Source organism: Contarinia nasturtii, unplaced genomic scaffold (assembly GCF_009176525.2).
Source record: "Contarinia nasturtii isolate CC-2019 unplaced genomic scaffold, AAFC_CNas_1.1 Cnas_scaffold_1760, whole genome shotgun sequence".
Taxonomy (NCBI): domain Eukaryota; kingdom Metazoa; phylum Arthropoda; class Insecta; order Diptera; family Cecidomyiidae; genus Contarinia; species Contarinia nasturtii.
Genome location: NW_022199092.1, coordinates 87,378 through 103,767, shown reverse-complemented (window position 1 = coordinate 103,767; position 16,390 = coordinate 87,378). Strand labels below are relative to the sequence as shown.

Sequence of the window (16,390 nt, the reverse complement as noted above, 5' to 3'; positions counted from 1 at the left end):
TCTAGGTACTCTTCAGCCAAGGCCAATGTTGATCAATTGCTGTTTTTATCGTCGATGATGTGCATTTAGACATCAATCACATTGAAATGCATTTATTGTAGGTGATTCGAAAATCTATCAGTCGAGGGTTAAATATGCATTGTCATTTAGCGTATACGAAAAAAAAATTGAGATGTATTATTTTTAAAAGCAATTTGTGGAAGTAATCGAACTGATAAATTGATTTAAATTGATTGTTCTCCTTTTGTTAGTAATTATTCTTTGTTTATCAAGGTGAAATTGTACATGATTTCACTTTATTTATTGTTGGTCAAGGCGAATTTCTTTTCAACTCCAGTAAATTTCATACATTAATGATTAACACAGGGCTATGTGGTAGAAGAATGAACTGTATATGAATGGGTCAGAATAAAAATCCGACTTGTACGCAGAGTCTACAAAAGTGGAACACAGAGTTTTTTTTGCATAGAATTGTTGTTGTATTATTGTATTGTAGTATTACATACTAAAATTGTTTTTCTTATTAATTTCATGGGAACGTTTTTTTAGGATAGAAGCAAAGTCATTCTGTTTTCAACTGTTTCTTTGTTAATATATTTTTTGTCAGGATTCGTAACCATAATTTTGAGTTCGATAAAATTCAAGTATAGTTGAATCAATTTTCAGTTGATTTGCGAGTTAAGAAAAGTTACTTCGAATTAATTTTTAAGACGCTTATAAACCCAAGTGATGAAATTAATTTGGTACTTTTCCTTTTTGATATCTTCCCCCTTCGTTCAACGACTCATTAGCACAATATTTTGCATAATTAAGTTACATTACAACAAAATTAGTTCCTTTGTAAAAGGACAAATACATAACAAAATAATAAAAAATTACATATATTGTTTTTACTCAAGGCACACAAATATTTAGCTAGCATGATTATGTCGCATCCTTTTGTATTGCTTGCAAAATCAATTTAAACTGATCAATTATTGAAATTTTAAGATCGCTGTAATTCTCATTTCTTTGTATCAGTATAACTAGGTAATTTCCGTGATAATTATACCGACAAAATGAACTCACGCGTGTATTATTGTTACATATGTTATAAAACCATGGCAAAACATTGTAGCAGCACCCAAAATTGAATAATAAATTACCCATAAAAGTTCAAACCATACGCGTCAAACCCTCCCGCTGTGCGAGCGTATATCTAATATCTATACAATATAAGAGATAAAAACCATTTTGATTCTTCCTAACGTCCGATGCGAATTTATGGCATTCATAAAAACGAATTATCAACAAAATTTTGAACCAAAAATTTTATTTATGGTTCTTGATAAATCACAAATAAAATTTGAAGCTCTAATTCTAGTTCTTCAATTGAAATGTTATATTCTAAAATTTATTAATAATTTAATTATTAATATACAACTCGACAATGTTTTAGTCGGAAAATCATACTGTTTCTCTTTCAATGTTCAAATTCGTCTCTTTGTTGTTGCAATATTATTGAATGATACCTCGCTTGTTTAAATTAAATATATATTTATATCAGTTCATCGATAAGACCAATTTGAACAACAGCATTTTTTGGCTTCAAACGCCCTCACCAAATGTAATTCTAATACACAAAATCCTTTTTTAATAGACTTTGTATAAAAATCAATTCAAAAAAAGAACCAGTGTACAAAATTTTAATATTCTCATAATGTTCTGACGTATAAGGAATTTGGTTCAAAAAATATCTAATTTGAATGAAAATATATAGTGGTCTTAAACTTTTGCAGGATAGTGTATATTTATCGGTCTATGTATGTATTTATAAACCGTGCCACTAAAAAACTGTTAGCATATGGATTTTTCAAATGTACTTCGTAACAATTGAACATGGTAACGTGTTATTTAGCCCAAAAATGTCAGGGAACTAAAAAGCAAAATAAAGTGCCCGAATAAAGGGCCTGTAATCATAAAAATATCATTAAGATAACTCTCCATTTTAAGTGCATGGATATAACATATATTCCGCGGAAAAGGATATAATCCGGCAGCATTTTATTATGACCATCGAACAAAAAACATCAGACAACCGAAAATGTAATAAAACCAAATAAAACTGTAGCCAGCAAACTACAAAAAGATAATAAATTTGATGCATTAATAAAACTGTGACAACACAGAGCAAAAATATCGCTAAGCTGTAGTTTATTAGAAACAGATTCGATTAATTTAGACATTCTTTCTATTTATACATATGAATTCTCAATGAATACATTATTATAATAATACAAGGTTGGCTGATAAAATCGGTCAATTCCTTTAAAAAAGAAAGTGTACTACGGTAACAAAAATAAATAAAATGTGTTGACAGTTTTGAAAAGGTTAACAAGAAACATTCTGAAATATCTTTGCTCTTCTTATTAATGAACTTAAAACACTCCCCTAATATGATTTTCATTTGTTACCTTAATCATATTTCTTGGTATTAAAACCAACGAATGAGTATTACATACTTAAAATGTTGTGCTGAACTATTCATCCTCTTCAAACTAATGTAGACAAATGAATGTAAGAGCGTTCAAAATAAGTTTTTAGACTTACAACTGTATCAGAAAAAAATATAGGGAGCATGTATGCTTTTCCAAGATTTTCTTTCGATTCCGAATGCCGAATTTGAAGAATGAACATACTTTGAAGTGTTGATGAATTTTGATAGTGGACACGAGCCGCTAAGCATTATGTTAATAAATTGTGTGGATATTTTTCAGGTTCGGTCAACCTCATAAATTTTCGGCGTGATATCAGATTTAATATTAATTTAGATTTTTTGGTGTGTATGCGACATTAATATATAACTAATTATTATTATTATTTCATTTCTTCAGTCGTCAAAAAAATTCATGAACAGTGTAACAGTACAACTATATTTTCTTTTGCTATAGCAACAGTTAATATTTTATAATTTTTGTTTCATATTTGTCGCAACCGTAAATTCTTACATGATTTAAATGAAATGTCCAGTAATATAGTGAATAATGAGTCAACGGCATAATACCACACAGGTGAGGCTATGGATAAAATATACCGCATATGGCTTAATTTTGTTAGCGTATGGATGAAAAATCATGCTAGTCAAAACAGTGGCGGTGGCGACAAGAAACCGCACCAAACCGACAACAAAATTAATATGCTGAAATACTTTTTAACTCGCTCTCATTTACACGGTTTTTGGCATTCGAAATCTTGATGGTATGTTTGGCGTTGCTTGTAATACTTTTTGCACGATATGATAACGACAATCTGAAAGAAAAGCCATAAGTTCTACAAAATAATTAAAGAATACAACAAGAAATTATGGTCAAATAAAACTATGAAGCGAATCATAATAATAAATTTTTCTCGTTGTATATTTTTAATCCAAAGAGATGGGTAATGTACTCATTTTATTCTTTTACACTGAAACAATGCTTACAACTACATAAATAACAAAACTAATTAAATACATTTAATATTATGCAAAAGGAGGAAAGAGAAAAAGAAAGAGTGAACGAGGACTAAATTCCAATGAAAGAGCATGGGAATGGAGGAGAATTATAAAAAATATCCTCAGCGTTAATGCCTAGAAATATAACTATTTTCAAGAAATAATAATAAAAACCTGTATTGCGTATTATATCCTTTAGTTACACTCTTTATTTTTGTGAAAGAACAAAACGAAATAGTGATAACTTGGCTCGCTTAATTTTTCATCTTGTATGTACATAAAGCAAAAAGCATATTTTATTATTGCAACCATAAAAATTTGTCTACGAAATTTCTTGAATATGTTGCATTGTTTTATTGCGCGTTTTAATGACGATGAATGGGAATGACATCATGTCTCATGGTTTTGACCTTTGTGTACTGCGAATTGTTTCAATCTATTGAAAATTAAAAGCGATTATATTCTAGATATATTATACAAAAAAAAACTAATATGCAACGGATGGTCAGTCAATTTTGGTTTAAAGGGAGGACTGATGAATTAAAAACCAACGAAATACAACGTGCGTTACTGATCGTTTGCTCTTGAGCGTACGCGGCCGTTTTATTTTTAAGAAAGGCACTAGCTATCAGCCTAAGCAAAGGTAAATAAAACATATTGAAGGCCAGGTGGTTACTGTCTCATACATAAAATATATTGTTTGATATGTGTCTATTCAGAATTTTCAACGCAACAACAAAGAGAAGAACGTTTTTTGTTTTTACAATTACGAAACTTCAATAATACTAACGAAAGAAAAAAAGAAACAATACGTATGAAGAGAGTTGGAGAAAATGAAAGAAAAAGCAAGGAAGAAAGAGATAGAGTAATAAACTAAAATTCATATAGAAATGATTACTCGCAGAGCAGCGATACAAGCGTGGCTCAACACACAGAGGGTGAAACTATTGAAAATGTGATATATCTAATAAAATAAATTACACATGGAACAGTTTACCATAGAGGTTTTAGTCGTTTACTCTGTTTTGTTATTTTTAATACTGTATTGTTGATTTCACCAATGCATTTGACTGCGTCAGTTGTTTCCAGTAGAAAATTGAACCAAACTTACGATTTGACTGCATTGCCGAAGTAAAAAGTACTTATAAGTAAACCCATCAAAATGTCACATATTTTAACATTTTTTGATTAAAATGCGAATCAGCAAAAGCAAACTCGTTAAATTTAATGAAATTAAATGAAATATAACAACAAAAAAAAAAAAACAACATAAACACCGTCCCTTCATATACCAGTTAAAGTATAACCCAATTAAAAAATCGATACGATTACAAACGGGAGGTATAATTTCTTTATTTTGCTTTGCAAGTACAAACACTATTTCGCTATGATTGAATGGTGAAAACACATCTAATTTGAAAGCGTGCTATGAATAAAGATTTGGTGCGAATATAAATTGAAGATAATGTTGTGCGTCTATCTTTGTTGCTGACGCTACTGATTCAGAAGTTTAAAATTGAGCTCATAATCATCATAAAAAAATAACGCAAAAGAAAATATATTTTTCCACCATTTTCATTTTATCTCGCGTTCATCGGACAGAATTTTCTGCTCTTTTGTTCGTTAACAATGGCGTCGATTTAGTTCGTACAAAATTCCCCACATAACTTTTGCTAAAATTGCTCCCATTTTTGTCTAACCTATTATCGGCGAATGACAGACAAATTGTAATTGGTTTCTTTCGCTTGTTATATTCCAATAAACATAAGATATAAACACAACAGCACCAAGGAAAAATTCATAGCAAATTAAAGCACAATATTTGAAACAGACACACAATGAGAATGAAATGGGATGTAGAAAATCCTGAAAACGTGAAGTGCATCCGACGCTATTCAATATTTATTTTCGCTTTTGCCAATTGCTTTTATGCTTTTCCATTTCCCTTTGCTTGTGTTTTCACAGCGTCTCCCTCTTTCGCTTTTCAATGTGTGCGCTATTGCTGTTTTTCGGCAGTTTCTGATAAACACGCGATGGCGTCGTTAAAGAAGTCTTTGCGCTTGCGTTACATAAGGGTGTAATCCGTACTCAAGATTTTTCCATCAGCATCGAATTCCATCTTTAATAGAATTCGTGACTCGTATTGATATCGAACATTTTTTACAATTATTTAGAATTTACAGAATCAGCTATTATTTATTTGATTCGGTTAGACTTTATCTTTTTATCAAAAAATTTTTGTGTTCAAATGAATTTAAATGCTTTCTACAAAATAAATTCTTCACACATCTTATATTGATTAGACAGCAATTTTCTTCAATACATTCCGATAACATATCTCATATCTGTAATTTATTTACTTTGGTTCAAGTTTTTCTTAGAAATCCTTCAACAAAAAACTTTCAATCGCCCCCTCTTTTATTTTAGTTCGCACATTTTCTCATTCAAAGACTGTCTATATTGTATATTCTATATACCAAATAGAATTGTTTTTCTGTTATGAAATGAATTTGATATATTTGTTTTTATTTGTATTTCGAATAAAACTAGGCACCAGGTTGCGCCAAAAAGCTAAACTTCAGTTGATAGAATGTTCACTTTATATTTTAGTATATGTGTATATATACATATTGTTTTCTGAATTTGGGGCGAGGTCAATATGCGCATACAAATAAAAAAAAATAACAGAAAAACGAATATTATTCGATATACTCAAAATGATTTATTCGGTTGTTTACATTAATATTGTTGAAAGGATCAACGATTTGTATGCACGTCGCAAAAATATTTCTGTGTGCTATGCATGCTTGACTATGTGTATTGGTATAACTTAACTTTAACATTGTAACTTGAGGAAATTGGTGAACTTGTTTGATCAAATTCTTTTTCAACACTTTAAATAATTATTTAAACTCAAATAGAGTACGTTTTTTATATAGAGTCACCGATTTTTTAGACAAAAATTTCAAATATCTTAAAAATATTTTTGGTGTCGCTAGATGGCACTCTACTACGACGCACAACAAATTTGATAATTCTCAAATCAGTACAGTGTTTGTTGTGCAATCAAAACATGAATTCCGAACATTTTTCAAAACGTTTTGAAGCAGTTTTTTACTCTGTCAAGAAAAGACTAGATGTGGCCGGTGTTCGTTATCGCAGTAAATTGAAGAAATCACTTTTGACAGAAAACCAGAAGAATTACGCATTGACTGGGCAAATCAAAATTCAACATGAGATTGGAGCAAAGTTATATACACTGACGAGTCATTCTTTTGGCTGGTGAATAGCACTACCTGATTTCGGGACCATGTTGCATGTTTATGGTTGCTTCATGAAGCTGGTTTTGGAAAGTTGACCGTATTCGCGGGTATTTTAAACGCCGTGAGGATGAACCAACTTTATTCATCGACACTGTTACCCACCGCCAAGAAGTTCTATGGCAACGGCAATTCGAATTGGTTTATATTAGAAGACAACGATCCAAAACACAAAAGTCGTCTCAGCACCGCTTGCAAGGAGCAAAATGGAATAAAACAAATGATCTGGCTACCACAGTCACCCGATTGCAATCCGATCGAAAATGTTTTGGCTATTATTAAGGCAAGACTTCATGGTAAAACACACCGCAATTTGAAGCAGCTCAGTTCATTCATTCAACGCCAGTGGAAAGGTTTCCAACGCGAATATGTTGAAATTTTGAGCAAAAGTATGCCGAATAGATGTGCTCGTGTGATCAAGAAGGTAGGAGAATGGATTAAATATTGATTATGTTCGCCGTAGCTTAGATACTAAATAAAATGTACTGTATTTTTGGAAAAAAATCTTTATAATGTATACTTTATTAAAATTAAAATCTTACCTTGAAAATAGCTTTTTGTCCTTAAATAGCTAACAGCTAACCTAAGAATACTCAGTCGATCCAATTTACTTAAAATATTTTGCTCGAATGGCAGCAGTGAAGCTAAAAGATCCAGTTCAGCGTTTAATCTTTCTCTATGCCTTTTCGATGGATTGCTTTTGGTAACACCGTCTTTTGGTGGTGGTTTAAGACTGTAAATAAAAAAAGAGAAAATGCGAATTAATTTGTGTCTCATTTTTTTCTAATCGAACTAAAACTAAAGAAATACATTCAAATCCATCCAGTTCATTCCAGTTAAAGCAAATATTATAAGTGAACAAAATGTATCAAGAGAATTTCATCGATTCATTTTTTTTATTTATTCAATGAAGAAATATTTTCTCTATGGGTGAGATCTAAAAGAACGTATGTATTTTTTTCGCCTTTAATTTTGGAAAAGTGATGTGTTTTGCCAATTCTGTCTTACTGAAAGGGAAATATGTTTTACAGCAAAAAAAAATTGTAAAATGTTTTTCGGCTGAATCAGTTGTTGATAAAGGAATGCATGTTTCGCACTAAATAAATTTTGCAAAATGATAGTAAGTGATTCTGAATCAGTTGTTAAAAAAGGGATGCATATTATAACGATTTTTTCTGTAACTGGGCTTTGGCGAATCCTAAGGATTGTCCAGAACTGCTCCCAGTTCTGGGAGTGGGCTTTGGTGGATTCTCAGGATGGACCAGACTATGGTTTGACAATGCCCTAGCTCATTCTGAGGGTTCACTTCCAGAACTAGGAGCGGTTCTGAACGATCCTGTTGATCCACTAAAGCCCACTTCCAGAGCAAAGACACTTACGTTCTTTTATCCAAACGAATACACTGAAACATGCATTTCTTTTCCAACAACTAATTCAGCCGAAATACATACTTTCGTTTTTCAAAATTTATTTGGCGCAAAACATGCATTCCTTTTTCAACAACTAATTCAGCCGAAATACATACTTTCCTTTAAAAACTTTGAACCATGAAAAAACTTACATTCCTTTATTGTGACAAAGTCGAATACACTTGCGTTCTTTTAAATCTCACCAATAGTTCTGTAATACATCAAAAATTCCAAAGAACGAGCCCAAAAGAAACAATATATATCGAGAGAATACGGAGGCATCTTCAACAAAATATTGAAAGAATCGAGTATAAACTTTACATTTATTATCTCCAAATCTCTTCAATGCATTAAAATATTAAGTGGTTGGTTTGTTCATTAGTCGCTCACCATATCATCAAAGTCTTTTGAGAACAAAATACGAAAAATCAGAACATAAACAGTAACGACTCCCAGCAAACAAAAATGTATAGTTTTTAGTACATTTTATTGTTGGAAAATGTAATGTTTTGAATTTTTGTGGTCATTTTCGTGTCAAATGAAACAGAGATTACGATTATGAAAGGGATTCAATGGAATTGATCAACTTCCTTCACTTCCAATATTATTTCGTTTAACAACATAATGTAAACACAACTCAATTGGGTTTTGAATTATTTCTTTTTAAATATATCGATTAACTTGTTCAAAAAAATGCATGTTTTTATGGGGTATTAATTTTTCGACCGATTTCAATACTTTACCTCACACACTAGGTGTGTGCGGTAAAGTAAAAAACAACTCACTTGGAAAGAGATTTGCGTAATTTAATTAAATGTTCTTTGTTTTTATACGTCATTTAATGCATTTATTTATCTTTGCGTTATCTTTCTATGTGTGAAATTACAATTTAGAAATATTAAAATCTTATCGATCTGACATTTTTGGTTGGCGCGTTCTAAATGTGTCAAACTTTGGTGACTTTTCGACATGAGAGCTATTTTTCTATGATTATTTGGAAAAATCCCATAGTTTGCTTAAAAATGCTATTGACAAAATTGGAGAACAATCAAAACCATAGTTTAAAGTGCTAAAAGAATTTCTTGAGAATATGTTTGTTAATTATTTATCACAACTTTTTTCATTCATTTGTATAATTAGTTTATTAAGAATGAAAAGAAAATAAAGAGTCTTACAGGAGTAAGACGAACTTTTCCGCACGGTGATAGATGCGTATTTTATTAAGCTAGTTCAAAATAATATTTGTTCGATTCTTCAAGCCTTTCAAGCGGCATAAAGTTCGAGGCCATCATGCTCGGCATCGAAATATTCTTTAATTTAATAGCAGGAGTACTCGCAAAAGATTCTATTTTCTAACAAAACGATTTAAAAAATGACGTTAATTTTTCCATAAAAATTATTTTTGATACACTTTTCATACAAACTAGGTGTGTGCGGAAAAGTAAAAGGATAAAAACGAGTCGGTGTTAGATAATAACGATTACGAAGATGATAGTTCCAATAAAATGTGAACTGCAAACAATTCTCCGAACCAATAATCCAGTAATTGTGATGCAAATATGTTCATACCGCCAGAACTTCGAGCCGTGGCCAAAACCTTCAGCGATGAATAGTCGCGAATGCCGGTATGTTGCCGGAAATCATAATTTCCCGAAAATGAAACCCGAAGGGGAAATATTCCGCAGGGCAGCTAAACCGTGGCGGAACTGTCAAATCACAAATTTCATATTTTTTATTGGCCCTCCTCGAGACACTGTTGCATTATTTCAATGAAAAAGTCCGGTCTTTTTATTACAGCCATCTTGAGCGCTTTGTTAGGAATACCATCGGGTTCAGGTGCTTTTTTGTCCCCGATTTCTTGGCATGCCACAACTAGCTCACCTTCTGTCACCTGTGGTATGACTGCGTCGATCTGTTGTGCTCTAAAGTCGATTGTGGTGTTCGTTCTTTGTGGGAACAACGTTTCCACTATCGACTTTAGCATCTTTGAGCACGCTAGCTGCGGGGACTTCTTCCCCTTTAGCCAAGACATAACCATTCTGTAGTCAGTGCCCAGGGGTAAATCTCTCACTCTCTCTCTCTCTCTCTCTCTCTGTATGTGTATGTGCATTTTTGTATGAATGCAATGACTGCATGATATCGCAATGACGTAAACATTTGCAATGGCCATTTTTTTACAAAAAAAATAACATTCTGAGAGTTAAAAAAACTTTAAATTAAAAATAAGGGTACGTCCCATATCACCTCCCGAACAAAAGATGTTCGTGAAAAAGTGAGTCTGCTGTCAAATGTCAATATTTTATCGAACCCTTCTATGGAATTACTTAGTACCAAAAAGTGGCTCCACTGTACATTTCATAGAAGGGTTCGATAATATATTGACGTTTGACAGTGGACTCACTTCATATGAAGGAAAATCACCAACTCCTTTTGGACAAAAACGAAAATTTTGTATGAGAATATTAATATGCATTTAAATGTTATCAAATTTGCTGAAATTATGTACTTTGGCAAGGAGATTCACAAGTTTTTACTGTGATTAAATTACTGCAAATACACATTTTGATTAATTTCGTATCAAAAACTTCAATATCAAATGTTTCTTTGAAGTTATTTTATCACCATGAAAACTTGTGAATCTTATTTTCGATTTTTTGTTCAAAATATCCCTAAATTGTGTTGACATTTTTTCGAACTTTCGGAATGTCGGCTTTTTGTGGAAAAAATAGCCCATGCAAAGTTTCACGTCGTTATGATTGATTCCATACAAAAACTTCCATGTTTAGTAATTTTTGTATGAAAAGTGTGTCAAAAATTATTTGTATAGCAAAACTAATGCCAGATTCAGTTTTCTTGTGAATTCAAATTTCAGTAAAATACATGTTGTGGATTGTGATCGCACTGTGGTGCGGAAAAGTTCATCTTATGGATGTAAGACATTTTTTTGACTCAAAAATTCAAAATAAAGATGTCGAGTAGTTTGTTTTTCTTAGGAGTATGGTCTCACATACGGCTAAAGACTGGCAGTGTATTACAGATTGGCAAACGAGCTAAATGTAGTGCTTAAATTCCGCTAACTTTTGGGACCATGGAATTTGTCGTTCAAAGTTGATAAAATCAATGAAATGGGAAAACAATCAAAACAATTCCGTAAACAAATAATGACCAATGGTGTTTCCGTGTCAGTAATGTACATCAAACCAAAGCCAACATGCAATAAAAATGTGCATTCAGAGCATAGCTGGGCAGACAGGGGGGTAGGGGGGGATTACTCCCTCCTGAGACATCAAATTTTTGCGTTACCCCTTAAAAAAATTCATGATTTTGGATAGAATTTTTCTCATTTTGCTAGGGTTTTTGGATCATAGATGAAATTTTCCTATTTTGCTAGGAGTTTTTGAGAAAATTACCCCCCCACCCCCCCCCTGAATTTTTCAGTCTGCCCAGCTATGATTCAGAGCCGGAAATCGAGATGAATCGCCGACACATAGATCCGGACTCAAAATCGACCGTTAATATGCGCCTACAAATGGGTGAATTTGCCTTATAAATTGTTTCTTAGGATAGTTTTAATGTTCACACAGAGCAATAAAAATCATAATCATAAGCCGAGAGGAAGAATGAGAAAAAGCAAAAAGAAGACATACGCTTGAGCGATTAGAGGCCAAGGAAAAAAATACAGTGACTAAATGAATTTTTCTCTTTAATCACTGCTGCTATCTTCAAGTATCTTATTTGTTACATGCAAAGAATTAAATTTTGAAAACGATATGTATGTTTGCGCTTAGATTACTATTGAAATTTATAATGTGCATATGTTTGTAAGCTTTGGTAAGTCAAAATATGCAAATGAACAAAGTCTGATTCAAAAAATAGCTGAAAAAACTACTCAAATTCGCTTTTGTATTTTCAATAGATATGTTCTTTACTCACAAATTGTGAGTCGCAATCGTAATATGTTATTATAAAAATATCATCATTTTCATTTCCTTTGCAGCATTAAATTTACTTTTTTACCTCACCTACAACTTCTTCAAAAAAAAGAAAGAGAAAATCACAAAACACACTCATACCGAATGAGAGAGAAATGATTACATTTAATTTTCCCTCATTTGAATCACTTTCGAAATGAAAAAAAAGAAATTCAGGTCTTGGTTCGACGTAGTCTTTAGCGATTTTCGTATGCCGATTTTTTACACACGTATATAAAACTGAAAAGTTTCCAATTATTTCGAACAATTTCATATCAAACGGAAGAATCTTACTAGTTTTTTTTATTCGTTCGATCGCGTAATAGTTGCTGTTCAGCCAAAACGAAATACCATAATGTGGTGCCACAAAAAAAAAAAAAAAAAATTATTGAAAGTTTTGAGTCATTCATTTTGGTGCATTAATACCACTCAAATTGAAAGATGTAATCACGAGTCTGAACACACTGTGCACAATGAGGACATATCTTGCGTCAATTCAAAATCCAAGAGTTGCTTTGACTTCTGTTTAGTGTTTGTTTAAGTAAAATCCATAAAAAAACACAATACATAGAAATGGTCAATAATCAATTTGCTTGGCATTACATTTCATTCGAGTCATTCGATGTGAATGAGTTAGCAAAGTCTGTTCAAATCGCTGAATACATTCGGAGAGTGCAGTTTTTTGTCTTATTAACAACAACAATCTATCAGTTAAAGAATTGTGTTGTTGTTCCTGTCTTTCTGTTCATTTCGTAAACTGTCCCGCTAGTGGGAATACTTATTTTCAAGTGTACTCCCTTGCCATTGGCATACTCTACTCTCATTCATTTTGTTTATTCATTACACATTTAATCATTATTTGGTGTGGAGTTCAGTCGATGATTACTGATCACACAGTAGCAATTAACATGAAGGTGAGAAAACGATTTTCCCAGTTTGTTTGTTTTCTTCATTTAGTATATTCGTCTTCAAATACTATGTTTTGCGAATTGGCTGTAAAATGAGAATCTGCAAATAATATGAATGCAAAAAGAACATGTTAAATTGAATGTAAAAACAAAAATCACGACCAATAAGAACAGTGGAAAACATAAAAGCCGAGTAAACTGCGATAAGACTATTACTTTTTTAAGAAACGATATAAGATCAAAAGGAAAAAGAAGCAACAACAACATCATCGAGTCTTCGTCATGGAAACTAAAAATCCAGTCACATTTTGTTACCAGATCGGTAGGCTAACACACAATACACTCCAAAAAAAAAGTTCAAAACTTGCGAATTTAAATTGTGATTGTGATCTGAACGGTAAGCAACAATTGCCATATGAATACATATACAATGAGAAAATTATTGGCTCAAAAAACATTTCAATGCTATTAATTAAAAAAAAAATTGTATTTTCGGATGCGAATCACTCAATACATTAAGTCTTATACAGATTAAATTTTTCAATCGTTCCATTCGCACCCGCAAGCGATATTTCAAACAGATTTATTTCGACTGTACTGATGATACGTCGTGATATTTACGGATATTTTTTCCAAAACATTTATTTATGTATGTTTGAATGAAAATCTTATTAAAAAGATATTTTTCTTCCCTATGCAAAATCAAATTATGTGTCATATCTTTCTTCTATCAAGTCAAAGTATATCACCATTTACCTTTGGTACCAGAAAAAGTGGTTGAAAAAATATGTTTCACAAAATGATGCAACACATATTGAAAACGAGTATGATTAATGAATTATGGTATAACATTTGATTGTGAAATGATAATACTGATTACATGTCAACGACACGTTCAAGTGTGACAATTTTTCAATGTTATATATTAGGATATGACATAGCTTTCATTACTAATAAATGATTTGTTGAATAAATATTAATTTGATTAGGTTGTTAAAAACAAGTGTCATTTATTTATGGTTAACCGGATATATTATTTTAACCACAATTTCGGCAAACAATAGCTCACCGCAATGTTTATTTGCAACGCTTTTTGTGAGAATTCATTAACTTATGCAACGGTCTTTTGTGGCTCCAATGCAGGGGTCAGACACTGTCAACACATTGATGAAATACTCTCTTCACAACGGGCTATATCATTTGTGTTGAATTGCTATTTCAGTTTCACAAAATCAGCTATAATTTATGAACAAACAACCCCGAAGCCCTTTTTTTGTAATGTTTGACAATATACGATATTTTTTCACCTAATATCAGGCTCTTGACATAATATGAAGAAAAATTCTCCACATTGTCACATTTTGTTAAAGTTAATTAGTTAATATCATTTTCTCATTATAAATGCATTCAATAATGGTTTTTACATTATGAATTTAAATTGAATTTTGCTTATATTCGACGAAATACTATCTTGCGAACGGATGCATAATTTAAACGTAAGAAGGCATAAATCGCTTCATAAGAGAAATGGCAACGCGGCACCGTTGAATTCAATTACTTTACTAAACTTTGAAAAGGTGCATATTTTGAAACTAGATCTTTTTAAAAGCAATTAACTGATATTAATATGCAAATTTATGTAAAATACAACCTGCACATTTGAGAGTATGATCGAATATGTGGGAAAAGGATGTATGAAAACGAATGCGATTTTCATTCGGTTGAAAATGAGACAAACAATTTTCGAACAAACGAATCACTTTTATCTGGAATTTTAGCCTTTTTGTCGCTCACAACTGATCGCATTGCATTTATATATTTTTCTCGTTCAATTTATTCACATTTTTTGCCATTTGCTCAAGATTTTAAATGGCATCAATGAGATGTCTTAATTATATTTATTATAAACCTTACAGTAGCAAAGTGTACGCGCGAAAAAGAATGGTTTCATTCCTTCTTTTAACTCTCTACCTTCACGTTGATATTGATGATGGCAGAATATATGTTTCATGATCAATTTGGCGCAGCGGTCACAAGGTGATGAATTTAAATGTCTATCGATTTATGTTGAAATTGTTTTTTATGTCCTACACATCTTTTACTTTGCTTTGCTGATTCTGTTTCATATACTCATTCTTCGCAGCACTTTATATTGCCATTATACTATCGCGATCACTACACGAATTCATAATCATCTCCGGATTTCCATTGAATGTGTGCAAGAGAAGCAATACAAAAAAAGTCAATGAATATCAAAATAGAATTGAAATTAAGAACAGAAAAGTATTTTGTTAGGTCGTGTTTTCAGACAAGGTGTTGCTGTACATAAAAAGCAAATGAATGTAAATGATCAACAAAATTTAGTTTATTCCCAAGAAAAGATAAACAAAACTCGACACACGAGGCAAATGTGAATAATTTTTCGACAAAACTGCCGCCAATCGAAAAAAGATTTGTTGCACATAAAATATAGAGCTTCCAAGTGAGTCTATAATTTATGTATTAAGATTTAGTTTGCGAATCTTCAAAATATTCCTACCGGCTACCAATAAAATTTAACTAACCTATCTTTCTTTTTGTAATAATGATTCATTATTAATGAATCTATCTCGTTCAATAAAACATTAGTCATATTAGTTCGAACGATTGTCGTTTAATTTATATTATATCAATGATACCTTGAACGAATACCAATAGAAGCGAAGCGCTATCACTATGTTGTTATAGTATGGCAATTTGTTTAGAAAACACAAAAACGGTATTTTTCAGGAGCGAAGTGCACGCCATACCCACAGCTCTATTGATATAAAATGGCCATTGAATTGAATAATAATTACACTTGATACATAAAAGTTGAAACTCTAATAAAGTGTTCCCCCCTTATTGTATTAATTAAGCAAATAAACTGTCTCAATGAGCAAATTAACAAACAAGTTCCAATTGACAAGATACTGATACGCAAACACTATTTGATAGCTTTGAAATAATGAACAATAGTTAGTATTAATTAATGATAATTTCATTTTGGGATTTTTACGGTAAAAAAATTATTCAGCTAGAAATTATACTATTTCATTTTTCACTGAAATCAAAAAATTTGGATTAAAATTGACTTCATAATCATGTGGAGTGGATTGCATCTTTCTTTTATTTCATTCATCGATATTTCTTACCGAAACGGAACAGCTGGCTGCGATTTGTGAAGAAGAATTTCACATGTTGGTTATCTGTTAACCTGGTATACTTGCAGCATACAATTCAATTTGTACATATTTGAATGAAAACACGTTGAATTCCGTTAACTCTGCGA

At 31.7% G+C, this 16,390-nt stretch overlaps 1 protein-coding gene across 9 annotated transcripts in view; it reads right to left on the bottom strand.

Moving 5' to 3' along the window:
• Window positions 1–16,390, bottom strand: part of LOC116347233 (aryl hydrocarbon receptor protein 1) — a 62,091-nt gene that overhangs the window by 19,641 nt on the left and 26,060 nt on the right. For 7 of the 9 annotated variants that reach the window (XM_031777754.1, XM_031777762.1, XM_031777757.1 and 4 more), the window contains one exon: window positions 7,335–7,525. In XM_031777754.1, the coding sequence (XP_031633614.1) occupies window positions 7,335–7,525 (191 nt within the window). Of the gene's footprint in view, window positions 1–2,987; window positions 3,289–7,334; window positions 7,526–16,390 lie in introns of those variants that run through there. The other 2 variants (XM_031777758.1, XM_031777759.1) reach the window with 2 other exon arrangements.